The 15,568-nt window shown below is 43.8% G+C and overlaps 1 protein-coding gene across 2 annotated transcripts in view; it reads right to left on the minus strand.

Annotated features, from left to right (window-relative positions):
* Positions 1 to 692: 692 nt before the first annotated feature.
* The window catches only part of AQP9 (aquaporin 9), a 38,116-nt gene continuing 23,240 nt past the window's right edge, over positions 693 to 15,568 (minus strand). The window contains exons 2-6 of one of the 2 annotated variants that reach the window (XM_059056300.2): positions 14,890 to 15,016; positions 9,281 to 9,418; positions 7,772 to 7,890; positions 5,781 to 5,998; positions 693 to 867 (exon numbers count right to left, since the gene is read on the minus strand). In XM_059056300.2, the coding sequence (XP_058912283.2) occupies positions 693 to 867; positions 5,781 to 5,998; positions 7,772 to 7,890; positions 9,281 to 9,418; positions 14,890 to 15,016 (777 nt within the window). The remainder of the gene's footprint in view (positions 868 to 5,780; positions 5,999 to 7,771; positions 7,891 to 9,280; positions 9,419 to 14,889; positions 15,017 to 15,568) is intronic. The other variant, XM_067030724.1, reaches the window with a different exon arrangement.

The following is a 15,568-nucleotide window of genomic DNA, read 5'->3' on the forward strand; positions in this document are numbered from 1 at the left end:
TGTTATCATCACAAAGCAGTTGAGAAACTGGTTAACTCTGGGAATTCTGAGCTTTATAACAGTTTGACTGAAGGTGCATCACTTGATGTAGAACAATTTCTCTGGTGCTTATAATTCACAGACATTTTTGACAAAAGTGACAGGGAGGAGCCTGACCAAGAGCAAATTCCTGGAATGTACAATGTTGGAATTCGCAGGGAAGGAAGATCAAGACTTAGCAAGACTAAGCGTGGCCTAGGAAGGGAGGCCTCTGATATTGTTCTTCAGCAGATGAAAATATGATCTAATGGCTACCTCTTTCCTTTGTTAGTGCTTCAGTAACAGTGGGAATAAACCCAGACAATGGCGGTCTTTGTAACTTAGGATCCAAAAGAAAGTTGCCCAGAAGGTGTACATGTTCTGGCAGCTGCCTGTCCCACTTCTGGCCGGCCAAGAGGGGCTGGCCAAGGTTTTCATCCAGTTATTAATCTTCTGAAAGGTATAGGATGCATTCAGTGATGTTCCAACTTTCCATGTGACCTTAGGCAACTCAACTTCCCTGAGATTTTGTTTCCTTATTTGAAAGATGAGCAGCATGATATTTACCCCAGACAGTGACTGTAAGGATTAAATTAGATAACATGTGTGAAAGTGCTTTGTGAAGTGTAAAGCCCCGTAGGTAGCCAATTGTAAACCCAGAACTGAGGGTGCTATTACATTATCACATTAAGTTCATGTTTCTCTGGTTTGTCCTCTGGCTGTTCTTCCTCGCAGTCTGGGTTGGGATCCGGGTGGTGGATTTCAATGACAAGAACATAGATGAGGCCTCCAAGCATAGCACCAACAAAAGGGCCCACCACAGGAATCCACCAGAAGTTATTTCCAGCTCTGAAATCAAACAAAGAAATTAGTGATACACCACTTGGCCTTCTTCCTGGTATTACCGCCAGTTATTCACTAACCAGCTAGTCATTTCTCATGCTCATGACTCCCTTTTAAATCAGCAAGAGCTAAGTATAAGGGCACTCACTGTAGCTTGGGAACCATCATCCTAGATTTTGCAGTATACCTGATTTCAGATGATCTATTCCATTGTCCTATTAGTGCTTGTGAGAGAAATGTCCCATTTATTTTCCTTTCAGAAAATATAGTCCCCGAACCAGTGGCTACAATTGAGGGCATTTAGGGAAAGTTCAGGTCGATTATTCAGGAGTTGCCTTCCCCTCATCCTGAAATAATGAGTCCTGGGGATTATGAATGGTTGGGAGATGTGGAGAGATTCCTGGACATTATTGGTATATGAGGGCAATTACAAAATAAACAATCAGGAAACATCTGCCAGTAAGTGAATTTTAAAAAATCAAAGGTAAGAGATATGAATTACCTACTAAATATAATTTAATTCCGTACTTATATTTTGAGGTCACAGCTTACTTAAACTTACTCTCTGATAAGGACTTTCTGCCATGTTTCCCTCTCACCTCCAGAAATCCTCAGTGTCAGCACATTGTATCGGAGGCGTAGTTCTGAGAGAAAGCAGGTGCCTTTGCGAATTGTCACCATCTCTTTTGGAGACAGAAAATCCATTTAAATAATTCCGTAGAAAGGACCACGAGTGGTCAGGAGCAAGGAAAACTATACAATATGTTGTTTAAGAATATGTACATTTGAGATAAAACTTTTTAAAAGCAGGATAATTATGAACAAAAAATTCAGAATAATGCAGAGGAGGCAGAGGAACACACTACGTATGGGAATTTCACAGTGTTCTATTTGGGGGAAGGATTCATGGCTGCTATTTTTATTTTTATTCCTAACAACTATACATATTTCCATGGGACCTTTTGTTTGTATCAGTTTTTTATTAGAAAGGATAATAAAGGAAATACGCACAGGGGGGTCCAGAAGGTCTTTGGGCAAGTCTCCTCATCTCTGAGCTTCATTCTTCCATCTGGACAGTGGTCCCTTCCACCTGTATCATCCAAGCACTCTCTTATATCCTGAATCTTAGATCATCAATGCAGGCTCACAATAAGATAATAAGTCTTAGACCATAAACGCAGGCTCTGGGGAAGAGCACCGTGATTAAGTGCAGTGGCCAGCAGATGTCACTCTTACCGCACTGGAAAGAGGTCACTGCATTCAGCTGTTCTCACAGCGCCCTTTCCCGTGCCTCCAAATCCAGGCGGAATTTTCTATGAGAGGCACCTGGGCTTTAAAGAGCTAGGAGCCTTCTCTTCAGGTAAGCACATGAAGCAAGTTTAAGCCACCTTATTTGGTCCATCACTTCCTTTCTTCCGTCACTAGTTTGTGGCACATCTCTTACTGTCATTTAACAGATTAGGGTCCAAGGTATCTGCCAGCACACATGTCCTCCTTTCACTGGCTGAACCCTCTTGAGCTGGATGTGTTGCACCAGGGTCACAAGGCTTAAATGGAGGAGCTCTGATGCGGTTCCCTGCCTGGCCTCACAGGTAAGCAAGGTCATTTGCACACGATGATTTGGGGGATGCCAGAAATAGGTCTGTGTTAATTGCTTACGGTACCATCATGAGGGATTCATTCCTTTGGTTAAACTATTTTAAAAATTAACAATACCCCTGAGATCCTTCATCCACTAAGTTATCAACACTTTAAAGTGAATTAGTGAAGACCACTTGCTTACATCCTAATACTTAAGGGAAAAGCAAGAGTCAGCCAGGGTCTGTCTTGCCCTTGTCAGACCTGCTGGAGCCCCGCTCCCGCTGTCATCCTCACCCCATGCCGTACAGGGGCAAGTGAGGATCCAAGGCAGTCTCGGTTTAATCTGAGACCTTGGGTGTGAATCCAAACTAGAAAGTCCCCTGAGATGCTTAGCTTGGATGTAGAACCCTGAAAGGGTGGGACACTTTAGGGACACTTTGGAGTCCTGTTATCCCTCAAAGGTTTCCTTGGGAACTTTTTGGTTGAGGATTATCAGTCAGTCTAGCTATTTCCTAACTGGTTTCTGCCCCCTCTACTCATTTTTAATCTGTTCTATATAATAATGTTGGATCAATTTTGCTAAATTGAAGTTCTAAACATGTCAAACTTCTGCCCTAAATCCTTTGTTGCTCCCTATAACCTACAGAAGAGGGAGCAGCAAAAACCCCAAAGTCTCGTTCTGGGAATCTACATCCTCTAATGGTCTGAAACAATTGCCCTTCCAAGCTTTTTCACACACCCTTCCAACTAAACTAGATCATGTGTTATTTTAACATTCTGTCTTGGGATACAGAATCCTCAATGCCTGAAATATCCTCTCTGTCCCCTGTTTAAGCATGTCCAAATACTACAAAATGCCCCTACTTCCACCCCCATAATTCTCAAATTTGGAGCTACAAACCTTCTCTCAACTCTTGGAGTTAATTAGTCAAATCTCTTTAATGGCACTTGACAGCTTCAACCTGTGTTAGAGCCTATGCTTACTACTCTGAAATAGAATGTAAATAAAGCAGTGAAAGGCAACAACGGTGAAGGGCATCTTTAGCACAGGGCCTTGAATGAGAAATCAGGTAGCTGCATGGATGAATGAATGCATGAATGAGGGGAAAAGACCCTGATGCTAACAAGGGACACGGTGCTCAGAGTTTGGCATTAGGTGATTTCAGCATTCTCCCACAGACATGGTCTCCTGCCCTATACTCAACAAAGCAAAGAAAACAGGCAAGATGTCTACCTCTTTAGAACCACCATCACTCTTAGAACTTTGGGTGAATCACCAAGCAGGGCTCAAATAGAGATCACATCACTGTGGGGCACCTTTGTTCTCGGGGTCTGTGTGAAGCTCACAGAGGTGTCTTGATGGTGGGGGCAGTGGTCTCCTGGAGTGAACCTCAGGAAATTGGGATTAAAGGAAACTCATGGGCCAGCTCTGGGCTTTGGAAATAAGGAGATCTTTAACGTATGCTTTTGACAGTCCATTGGAAGAATACAAATGATCCTTCCTAGTTGGCATTTTGTTCAACCTTTTCACGTTCTAGTATGATCATTCTGGAAGAGAGCTCCTCAACTGTGGCACTCTTAACATTTTTGACCGAATAATTTTTAGTTGTGGCGATCTGTCCTGGATACTGTAAGATGCTTAGCAGTATCCCTCTACTGTCCTCTACCCACTAGATGCTGGGGACAACATCTGCCCCCACCCTCCCCAGTTGTGACAACCCAAAGTGTCTCCAGGCATTGCCAAATGTCCCTGAGGGCACTATCACCTCTGGCTGAGAACCACTGCTCTATAAATTCCCTGCATTGTTTGTTTCTTAAAGATAGGGAATGTTTCTTGATTCTTTTTTATCCCTCATCTCCTAGGACATGTGTGTAACATAGCGTTTATCCATACTTTTATTCAGTAGCATTTATTGAGGCTTTCTATGCGCCAGGCCACATCCTAGTCACAGCGGACACAGCAGTGAAAACATGGTCAAGGTCTCCGTCCTCATGATGCTTACGCTATAGCAGCTCTAATGCTGTCTGTGGTGGTGATCAGAGTGGTGTCAGTGATTTCAGTAGCTTGTGTTTCATGATGGTGCAGGCAACCCACACTCTTAAATAAATTCATCACTTGTGTACAACTATATACAGGTCAGCATTAGGGACACTCAAGTGTTTTGTTCTCACAGCAGACATTAAACTAAAATTGGCTCACACATGTTTTCCCTGCTTCTCTTTCTCCATGTCAGAGCCCTGTTTCCTGGGGAACAAAGGTGGGTGCCTTTCCTAGAGAGAGTTGTGATGAGTGTGGTTGGGGACTGGCCACCATGACTTTAGGGGGAGACAGTGGGAAGGAATTAACAGGCAAAGTTTGTCCTGGGAGCTTGGTACCAGTAGTTGGCATATTTCATCAGCACATTCTGAGAGGTGTAAGGCACGGGGTCTTGCCCCGTGCACAGGCTCTCTCTGATGCCTGTCCCGCTAGGAATTTCTTATGCTTCAAGAATTCAAGAACCAGTGATTAGGACTCTGCGCTTTCACTGCCGAGGGCAAGGGTTCGATCTCTGATTGGGGAACTAATACTCCTCAAGCCACATGGCATAGCCAAAAAAAAAGAAAAAAGAATAAGCTCAGCACTCACTTCTTCTGTGGTGCCTCCCGCAACTTCCCTGGGTAGAGCTAGTCACTCCCTCATCTGTGTTCCCTTAGCACTTTGTTTCAGGGGTTACCAGAGCACTTGTTACATTGCTCAAGGCCAGTGTCTTCTCTGATTTTGAAATTTCCTTGCCTAGCACAGTGACCACAGCATAGGTGGTGATCAAGGTAGATCTGTTGAATGAATGAATGAAGCGAAGCTAGCATGGTCTCCTAGAAAGAGCCCTATAGTAGTATCAGAAGATAGAAATTCTACCCCTTTGTCACAAAGTGAATATGTAGACAATTCTACATCCAAAATAGTCACATAAAACCATACACCAATTGAGAAATTATTATTATTATTATATAGGACAAACCTATCTCTTTGAATCTATCTAGAGCCTCTCTATCTTTCTCTGTCTGTCTCTCTCTCTGTCTCTTATTATGTCTCTGTGTCTGTCTATCTCTTTGTCTCCCTCCCCCTTCTCTCTCTCTCTCTCTCTCTCTCTCTCTCTCTCTCACACACACACACACACACACACACACACACACACCGTATCATAAATCACCAGTGATATGTTCCACGCTTATGATGAGGATGCACTTAACCTCACCCTCCCATCTGCACTCTCTTGGATCTCCAGGTCAAAGCACGGCCCTCCCTATTGAGGCACAGTGTGAATCTCCCTCCCTCCTCCCTGACCGTTGTTACTTACGTGAAGACCTCAAACCCCCAACCTGCCAAGGCAGTGAAAAGTCTGGGACTCAGGTCTCGAGCTGGGTTCATGGCACAGCCACTGTTCATTCCCAGAGAGGAAGAAATGACAACAATCAGGAAGCCAATGACAATGGGCTCTAGGCCTTTGGGGACTCCCAAGTTTCTTGAGTCAAAAATGGCAAAGATGACAATGAGGAGGAACATGGTGGCCACTACCTGGGGAGGGAGAAAATATACAAGGGATTTAGCTTATATTCTTCCCCCTTGCCCACCTCAAAATTCACCCACTCTCATTAAAAACAAACCTAGTAATAAGTAACATACGCTGGGTGAGCTCTGTGCCAGACCCTTATCGCAGCAATCCTAGACATGGGTGCTGATATCGTTCTCCTTTACAGATTAGTTACCTGCCCAAGGTGACACAGTCAGTGACAGTCAGGTGTGGATCCAGAGAGTTCAGCTCTAGAGACTGTTATCTTTATTACACTATGCTGCTGAGCTACTACCAGCTAAATGGAGAGCAAGCTACAGGCTGGAAAAATGAACAAAGGGGCTCATTCAAATTGGTGAGAAAAACAATGGGAGACATCAATAGATGAATGGGCAAAGGAAATGAAAAGAAAATTCATAAAAGAAAAATAGATTTAAGAAACAAATAAGAGGGCAAAACTGATTTACAATGAAAAGAAGTGCAAACAATACCAAGTGTTAGGGAACTGATACCACTTCTCTCAGGCTTTCCTAATTAAACTAAGCACATACTGCACTTTGGAAAGGCAATGCATCAGTAATTTAGCAACATGCATTAAAAAAAATCCATAAGATTATGTACTGAATTAGACCCAGTTGGATATTTTGAGAACCACATCGTGGAAATAATCTAAAATATGGAAACATCATAAAGCAAATATGCAAATAAATAATGAAACATCATTTATAGTATTGAAAAACTGGAGTCCACATCAATAGGAAAAGGGCTAACTATATTATGAAGTGCCCATTCTATAGTCTATTATACAGCCATTAAAAACAAATAGAAGAGCTCTCTGGTAACATTTTTAAATGCTTATGATAGTAAGAAAAACGTGCATTATATTTTATACTTGAGAACAACATAAAAACAAGTTGTAAGAGATTATACGAACAATGACAGCAGGTATTCTGAAGTGCTGTGGTACAGTGAGTATTTTCCCCACTCTCTAATTTTTAAAATTTCCAAACTATTATTTTATTTTAACAGCTAAATGATATCTTCTGTTTACCAGACACTTATTATGTCCCAGGTACTTCATATGCTTTTTCTCATTAGAACTTCACACCAATCGGTGAGATAAATCCTATTTATTCACAGTTTACAGATGAGGAAATGTAGATCAAAAGAGGTTAAGAAACTTGCCCAAGGGCACCCATCTCATAAGCAGAAGAATCAGGATGAGAACCAGGCAGGTGATTTTAGACCAGAATAGTTGTGCTATTGGCTACACGACAGATGCTTGGATGCAGCTTGTTTAAATGTCATTAAGGCAGAGACACTTCTAGCTGCCTAGAGAGTCTGGATAAACCTATGCACGTGGGGAGACACAGGACCTGTGATACTCTAAGCTCAACTACTACACTTCACAGTCCTTGAACTGAGATCAGTGTCTTTTCTTGAGGCCTCTACGTTTAGATCATGTGCACAAAAGAGACAGTTAAGTGGAACAAACCCCATTTGCCCATACAGGGGTTGAAACGTCCAGTCATGCACTTTTCTCTGAAACTTGACTGATGTGGAACAAGTGTATGTATAAAGAGGAGGCAGGAAACCCTTAGTGGTGTCAACTTTGGCAAGGGCAGAAATTTGTCAACAAAGCTTGGGTTATGCGTAGGGACCTCTGACTTTGGAAACACAGCCTTTCCTTTCTGATAGGCCTATAATGTTCCTATGCATCCCCTTTATTAGATTATGTCTTTTCACCAAAGTTAGGTCTTTGTTGAATGTACACTTACTTGGTCTGCAAGTGCATTCACCAGAGACAGATACGGAGCTGGATATGTTGCGAAAATGTGTGCTGTTGCGTTTTCTCCCACGATGAGCAGTTTTCCACCAGCGAAAGACAGAAGTGCGTCTATGGAAGACAGAGCTCTGGCATGTTAGTGTCCTCTGGGCAGGGGGGAGGTAGGCCTATGCCAGGTCTTGTGCTGAACAAGTACAGGTGAACCCTCAGGTTCAGCTAGGCAGATCCATATCATTTGCCTCTTTTCACTTCACAGTATGCTAGCTTTAGAGATACCCAGAGAATTCCCAGGATAGCGGGTCAGAGAGAGAAATCCCCGGCTGCCCTTGATGGTTCACTCCACATTTGAGCCAAATCCTTATTCAGTGGGTCTCGGGAACCATTTTTCTTTGAGGGGAATTCTTGGAATTTTCAAGATTGACTAAAAGCCAAAGTGAAGCTTGGACTTGCTCTAGGCAGAGGTCATGATTCCCAGAGGGTTCTCAGTAACCCCTAATAGCAGTCCAGAATTTGAGGGCATCAAGGTACGGTGAAGATGCCCTTAGAACAAGGAACACAGCAGTCCCCGACACAACCAGCACCACCCCCAGGCCTCTTTGGCCACAGAAGCTGGTTCTCTAGGTTTCTGGTCTGGTCTTGAGTAATTCTTTAGTCTTCTTACACTCTAATTCTTAGGATACTCTGTGGGAAGAGGTCCCTTTCCACAATGTACCTCTCAGGCTTGGCTCATAAATTCTAGTTCCTAAGGGCTTCAGTTTGAGAGTCATAAAGTATTAAGACTTACCTTGGGTTAGATAGAAGGAACTACTTTAACACTGATTTTATGGAACCCCAAGATTTTTTAGTTTGAAGGGCCTAAGAAGTCACCTAGTTCAATTCGTTTATTTTCCAGAGGAGGAAACTGAGACCAGTAAGGTCAGATGACTTACTGAAGTCACACAGCTACGTACTTAGTTCACATGGAGCTAAAGTCTGGGTCTTTGATCGTCAGTACTGTGGTTCCCCCAGGACTGTTGCAGAATGGAAGCCCTGGCTATTGGACGGAAGGGAGAAGAGGTTCCCCACCTAGCCCATTTCTCTGCTGTGCCTCTTCCTTCAAAGACTTTGTTCCAGATTCTTTCTTTAAATACTTACTCATCATTCTCCTTGCCACAAGTCAGCAGCTCCCTTCCCAGCAGAATCAGAGAAAGCCATGGAGAAGCCAGTGGCCTATTGCTTACTTTGGCATTGTTCACACTGTAGTGCTGGTTGGGTCTAAAAATATACTTCCTTTAAGTTCTGCCCTCCATTTAAGTGGTGGCCATTTTCATTAAGAGGCTTCCTGGACGTGCCCTGATGATAATGTTGGCCCCATTATTTAGAACTTACGACTCTTAGAACTGCGTGTCAAGTGGAGAACGTTTCCTGTTCTTACCTTATCTCACCTCTTCCTACCAAGTAATTTTGACTTTCAACTTATAGCCAGCTCTCCCTAATCTCTGGACTCAGGGGCCCTACTCACCATAATAAATGCCAAAGAGGGTTGCAGCGCCTACAAAGGCTCCCAAGAGCTGGGCCCCCACATAAAAGGGGAATTTGAACCACTTCATCCGTCTAAAAAGACACATTGCAAAAGTCACGGCTGGGTTGATGTGGCCACCTGCAAGGAAGATAGGTGATTAGGAAAGTCAGAGGGCAGGCCAGGGAGAATTATTGTGAAGGAAACCTTATCTAGGGACTGCAGGCAGAATTCAGTCTTCTAGGTGAGGAACTGTATGTGAGGAGACAGAGGTGTGTGTGTGTGTGTGTGTGTGTGTGTGTGTGTCTCTGTGTGTGTGTCTGTGTGTGTGTTTGAGTGGAGAGGAAGAGAGGACTAATAATCCTCATGGCATCATTAGACGCTGTTTAGGAAGTTTAGCTGTCTCAAAAGAAAGTCAAATATATAAAGAAACTTGTACTCAAGTGGCTAATTTTCTCTCTCTCTCTCATCTCTCTATCTATCTATATATCAATCTATCTGTCTATCTGTATCATCTATGTACTGGGTTTTGCCTAACTATAAAGCAATAACCCCAAAGAGATTGATATAAACCGTTAACTTCAGTATATTTTTAAGTCAATATACTTATATACTTGTAAGATTTAAATCTATATCAAGTCATTTCTAAGTCCATGTCCAGAGGATATAGAAACAATCTTAAGACTGAAAAGAGATATCTCTTTTTTTTTTTTTTTTTTTTTTTTTTTTTTTTTTTTTTTGCGGTATGCGGGCCTCTCACTGTTGTGGCCTCTCCCTTGTGGAGCACAGGCTCCGGACGCGCAGGCTCAGTGGCCATGGCTCACGGGCCCAGCCGCTCCACAGCATGTGGGATCCTCCCGGACCGGGGCACGAACCCGTGTCCCCTGCATCAGCAGGCGGACTCTCAACCACTGTGCCACCAGGGAAGCCCAAGAGATATCTCTTTAAGGGGAAATGGCCCTTCCTTTGTCGGCTGTGCCTCTCACTGAGGTAAGGGGCTCAGTTTATTTTGAGGTAGTGACAGTGTCTGAGTGGATTTTCTGTAGTTTCTCTGCATAAACGATGTATATCTCACACACAGAAATGGAGTAACACTTCCTCCACTCCAGCCTAAACTCTGACTAGAGAAATCAGCCTCTGATTCTAAGTTGCAAGGTCAGGTAGAGGGCTTGCTCTGGGGTAGGTTACTGACATCCCCAGCTGGCTTTGCTAGTAACAACAGTAACAACAATGCATATTGAAAACTTGCCAGATGCTGTCATAGGGGTATTACATGCACTTGATCCTCCTAAGAACCCAGTGAGGTGAGTACTAGTCCAGTTAATTGCTGAGGAAACTGAGGCACAGAAGTAAAGGAACATTTTAAGGTCACATGGCTAATAAGTGGTAGGTCTAGGATTCAAATTCAGGTTTATTTGAACTCTTGGGCCTGTGTTCTTTTCTAGACCTTCTTCACCAAGTTTATAAAGGTTTCTCTGCCTTAGAAGGCAGGGAAAAATTTTTCAAAGATCATCTTTGAGCATATGGGCTTGATTCCTAGGGATGAAGGACACTCATATGCAGAGTGCCAATGACATTTAGTGTGGAGGGGGGGATTAGAGTAACTGTCAATGTGATCACACTGAAATGTGGACCTCTGGGTTGTGGAAATAGTTGTAAACAAAGGAGTGATGATGATGATGATGATGACACTTTGCCATTTGACCCCCCACAGAACCTATTGGTGAGCTTGTTTTGGGAAGCCTTCCCCCCTCTCCCCAGTCCGTGAAGAAAGCTATGCTTTTCCTGAGTCTCTAAGCCAAAGTGGGCTTGCAGTGGGGAGGGGTTCTGACTGCTGACTATACCGTGAGGGTCCTTTCTTCACCTGCCTCTGCCACTCTGGGGCTAATATGAACAAGAAAATGCCAGTATATCAAAGCACAGATGACTTCCTGAAGCCTTACACACACATCACCTGTTTTGTTTTACTTTTAAATCTAAGAGAGTCATAATTCTGGAGACTGGCAGGAATACAGCTTCCTAGGGAAGCTGGGAACAGGGGTTAGAAGAGGGGAGCACCCAGGGCAGTGGAAAGTCCCTGGAGCCAGCCCTGTTCCTCTTCCCCCAGAGCTGGTTGGAGGGTAGCCGCCCACCAGCCAGCCTGGAGGAACCCATTGTGAAAGGACAAGGGGATGTAAGAAATCACCTCCAATCAAAAATGTCTCCCCTCAGATGAGTCTACCAATGGGAGAGTTACTGTTTAGCAAGCTCCTCTTCCAAAATAAGACTTGCTGTAGGTAGGTTTATGCTTTTAGCCCCTCAAAAGCACCCTGAGGCAGGAACTATTGTTCACCTTGACCTTGACATGCCGCAAGGCACTTAGTAGGTTTTCAAGATATGAAAGTTGATATATGTGGAATCTAAAATATGGCACAAATGAACCTATCTACAAAGCAGAGACAGACTCATAGACATAGAGAACAGACTGGTGGTTGCCAAGGGGGAGGTGGGGAGGGAGAGGGATGGACTGGGAGTTTGGGGCGGTAGATGCCAACTATTACATTCAGAATGGATGAACAACAAGTCCTAATGTATAGCATGGGGAACTATATCCAATCTCCTGAGATAAACCATAATGGAAAAGAATATAAAAAAAGAATGTCTCTATATGTATAACTGAGTCACTCTGCTGTACAGCAGATACTGGCACAACATTGTAAATCAACTCTACTTCAATTTAAAAAATTGAAGAAAAAAAAAGATATGAAAGTTGAAGAAATAGTCAGAGGTCTTTATTCAGATAGCTCAGACTACAACGATCTACAGAGGAAAAGTTGTTTGGGGGTCAGGGAGGGTGTGGCCGGGAGGGTGCTTTGCAAAGCAACAGAGTTTCTCCTTGTAGAGATGCGTGTTCACTTGGCTTACCCGAAGGACAAAGCAGAGCTGTGTAGTGGAAAGAACATGAGTGCTAGAGTCAGAGAAGGCCACACTCACATCTTGGCCCTGCCAAGGTGGTTGTGAGGATCAGATTATTCACATAAGGAGCCCAGGGGGATAGCTGGATTCCCCGAGGCCTGTGATGAAAGTCTTACTTGAGCAAGGTGAACTCTTTCAAGGTTCTGTCCTAGACGAGTCTCCTCCCCACCACCCACAGACAACTCTGTGATAGAGATCATCTTCATATTTTATTTGTCATTAAGCAAAGCTATTTTGATTTTTCAGTGAATTTTGATTGCTTACAAAAAAACTTCATCAAAAACAACCGCCATAGTCTAGGTACAAGCTGGCAGTGTAAACACTTCGTGGGGGAGGGTGCATAATTAGGGCATTATGAGTTCTGATTGGCCAGATTGGATTGCCAGACTACTGGCAAAGTTCACAAGGGAGCAGGGTGTGGTAACTGCCATGCAGTAAGGTAATGCTTTATGTTCCACAACCAGATGTCAGCTGACCTTACCAGTCTGGACCACAAAGTGGGATCCCATTTTTGTTTATGCCTAATATACATTGGTTATTTTTGGAATTCCCAAAGAGGGCCTCACATATGCCCACAAACCAGCATGTTGGCTGCAGCCACTGTGAGAAAGTCACCTCCCCTACATAGTCTTCCTTTCTTATTCCTGGGCTGCTGAAGCCAATACTGAGTCTGCACTGATGTCGTCAGTGGGCCAGTGTGTTGTCTGTGCATGTTCTCCCCAGTTCTCAGGGAGCCTGAATATCACTTCCAAACAGATGGGGAGATAAGCTCCTTTTCCAACTCAATGCTACCTTATATCAGCCAGGCTCAGAAACTGCTCTCCTTGCATTTTGAGATCTCACAGTCTCTCATAAACAATTGGGACAGCTCCCAAGCCTCACCCAGAAACAGACTCTAGTGAAAACAGTCCCATCAGTTCTGGCCCTTACTCTGAGTGCAGGGGCTTAATCCCAGTCTAAAGGCCGGATGGGAAGCCTCCACACCATCCTTTACTCACTCTTCCCCTTCCTGCTGGTCCCTGTCCCTTCTCCTCCTATTGTGACTCCAAATATGTCAATGGATGCAAACAGACATTGACAGCACTGGTGGTAAAGGGTGTTAGCTACATTGGTAGGGTCTGGGACCAATTCATCCTAAGTAAATATTTGATGAAGTTTAATTCAGGGTGTTATGCAGGTGAAATACTGCAAAACCACATCTCCACCTTAAAAAAATCGCTGAAAATATGCCTACATTTATATTACCTGGTTTGTGGAAACAACACCTGTGTGAATGTAGTTGGGAGTGTGAGAGGAGGCAGTGGAGCATCCTGCATGCTTATTTGAAACCAGGAGTGTGTTCTGTGTCTGGTGTCAAGGCCTGCAACTGTAATTAAGCCTTGGCACTTTCATGGTGTTCCCCTGGTTATTCTTGTGTCTTAAGTAGATAGTACAGTGCTGGGATCACAGCAAAGGCTCGGCAAGAGTTTGAACAGAAACACTGTTCATGCCAAACAAACCACATATATGGGAATCTGTAACATGGTCTGCCCCAGGATCTGAGTCCGCCTGTGATATAGAAAGGCTGACAGCTAGCAAATGACTGTTCCAAGTGTCCAGCCCATGGGTGCTCTGTGGGGGTCTGGGAAGTCATTCTTTAGCGCTCCAGTGGCAGCACTTGTCACCAGTCCAGCCAGCTCAACTGCAGGATCTTCCAGCTGGACCGTACTGCCCATAGGCCCTGCCTGTACTGTCCTTCTCATAGTAGACCACTGGAAATGTTGTATAGTAATCGGGACCTGTGCTTTGCTGTCGTATAGACCTGGGTCAAATCTTTGATCTGTCTCTTTGCCAGCTGTGGGATTTCTGGCAATTTACTCAGTCCCTTGGAGCTCCAGTTTTCTCTGTAGAATGGACAATAATACCGGCCTCAGAGTGCTGCTATAGAAGTGAGAGGAGATAAAGTATGTACAGCACCCAGTACAGTGCCCAGCATGCAGGGGGTCCCTTCTTCCATTATCACCAACAGTCTTGCCTTAGTTCTCTGAGCCCCCAGACAAGGCTGCTGAGGATTCTGCAAGCCTTTGGGAAGTGGATCATTTCCACAGTTCCTTCCTAAGGTCCCAGGCTGTATTAAATATCATTTCATTTTGCTTCTCAGAACCTTGAGGATGGCTTCTAATTAGCCTACCACTCAGGACAGAATTGGTCCAAGACCTTCTGACTAGCCCTGCACCTCCGTGAACACACTAGCTATTTTGCAAATGACCTAGGCTCTCTCTGATTGCTGTGGATAAAGGTCCAGGGAATTGCCTCTGTTGAAGTGATATTCACTGGGCTATTCACAGCATATCTGGGAAGTGGTTTCCAGGCATGGGGTAGAACTAGTAAAAGATTCTATTGATAGATGAAGAATACTATTCAATAGCCAGATTTAGGAATCAAGTCAGTTCTGAGTTCCAACCCTATCTCTGTCTTTTGCTAAATGTTGCCTTTGTGCCAGTCACTTACCATTTGCTGGCCATTTAAATTTTGTCATCTATAAAAATAGAATCAAATACATATTCTTGCAGGACTGTTGAGATCTAAAAAAATTAAGGTCTGTAAAGTACCCAGAACTGCGCTAGTACATTGGAATGGTTGAGTTAATAGTTATTATTATTATTTCTATTACTTACCAGAGACACCTCCAGCAACATAAATGGCCATTACTATTGCCAGTGAAAATCCAGTATTGATAGTGATGATTCCTCCATAATGTCCTCGACTGAGGACAGCTTGGGCAACAGAGCCACATCCAAGGACCTGGAAGGAAAGGGAACTCAACAAGTAAGTGAAGATGGCCACTATCGAAGACAATGGAAAGTCAGAGTGACAAGAAGCATTTTTCAAGCACACTCATGGATTGGACTGCCATAGGCCTCGTGCAAATCAAATTATAATCTTCCAGCTGTGCACAGGTAGCAAAATGATGGTCCCAAGGCTGCATCTGGCTTATGGATGAGTTTCGTTAAGACTGCACAGTGTTAAAATTTTGTATGAATTTATAAACCAAGTAATTTGGTAATCATTTCATAATATATATAAATATCAAATCATTATGTTGTAAAACTGAAACTAATTTTTATAATGGTGTGTGTCAATTATACCTCAAAAGGAAGGAAGGGGGTTTCCCTGGTGGCGCAGTGGTTGAGAGTCCGCCTGCCAATGCAGGGGACACGGATTCGTGCCCCGGTCTGGGAAGATCCCACATGCCGCGGAGTGGCTGGGCCCGTGAGCCGTGGCCCGCAACAGTGAGAGGCCCACGTAATGCAAAAAAAAAAAAAAAAAGGAAGGAAGGGAGAAAGAAAGGAACAT

Source organism: Kogia breviceps, chromosome 3, assembly GCF_026419965.1.
Source record: "Kogia breviceps isolate mKogBre1 chromosome 3, mKogBre1 haplotype 1, whole genome shotgun sequence".
NCBI classification, from domain to species: Eukaryota; Metazoa; Chordata; class Mammalia; order Artiodactyla; family Physeteridae; genus Kogia; species Kogia breviceps.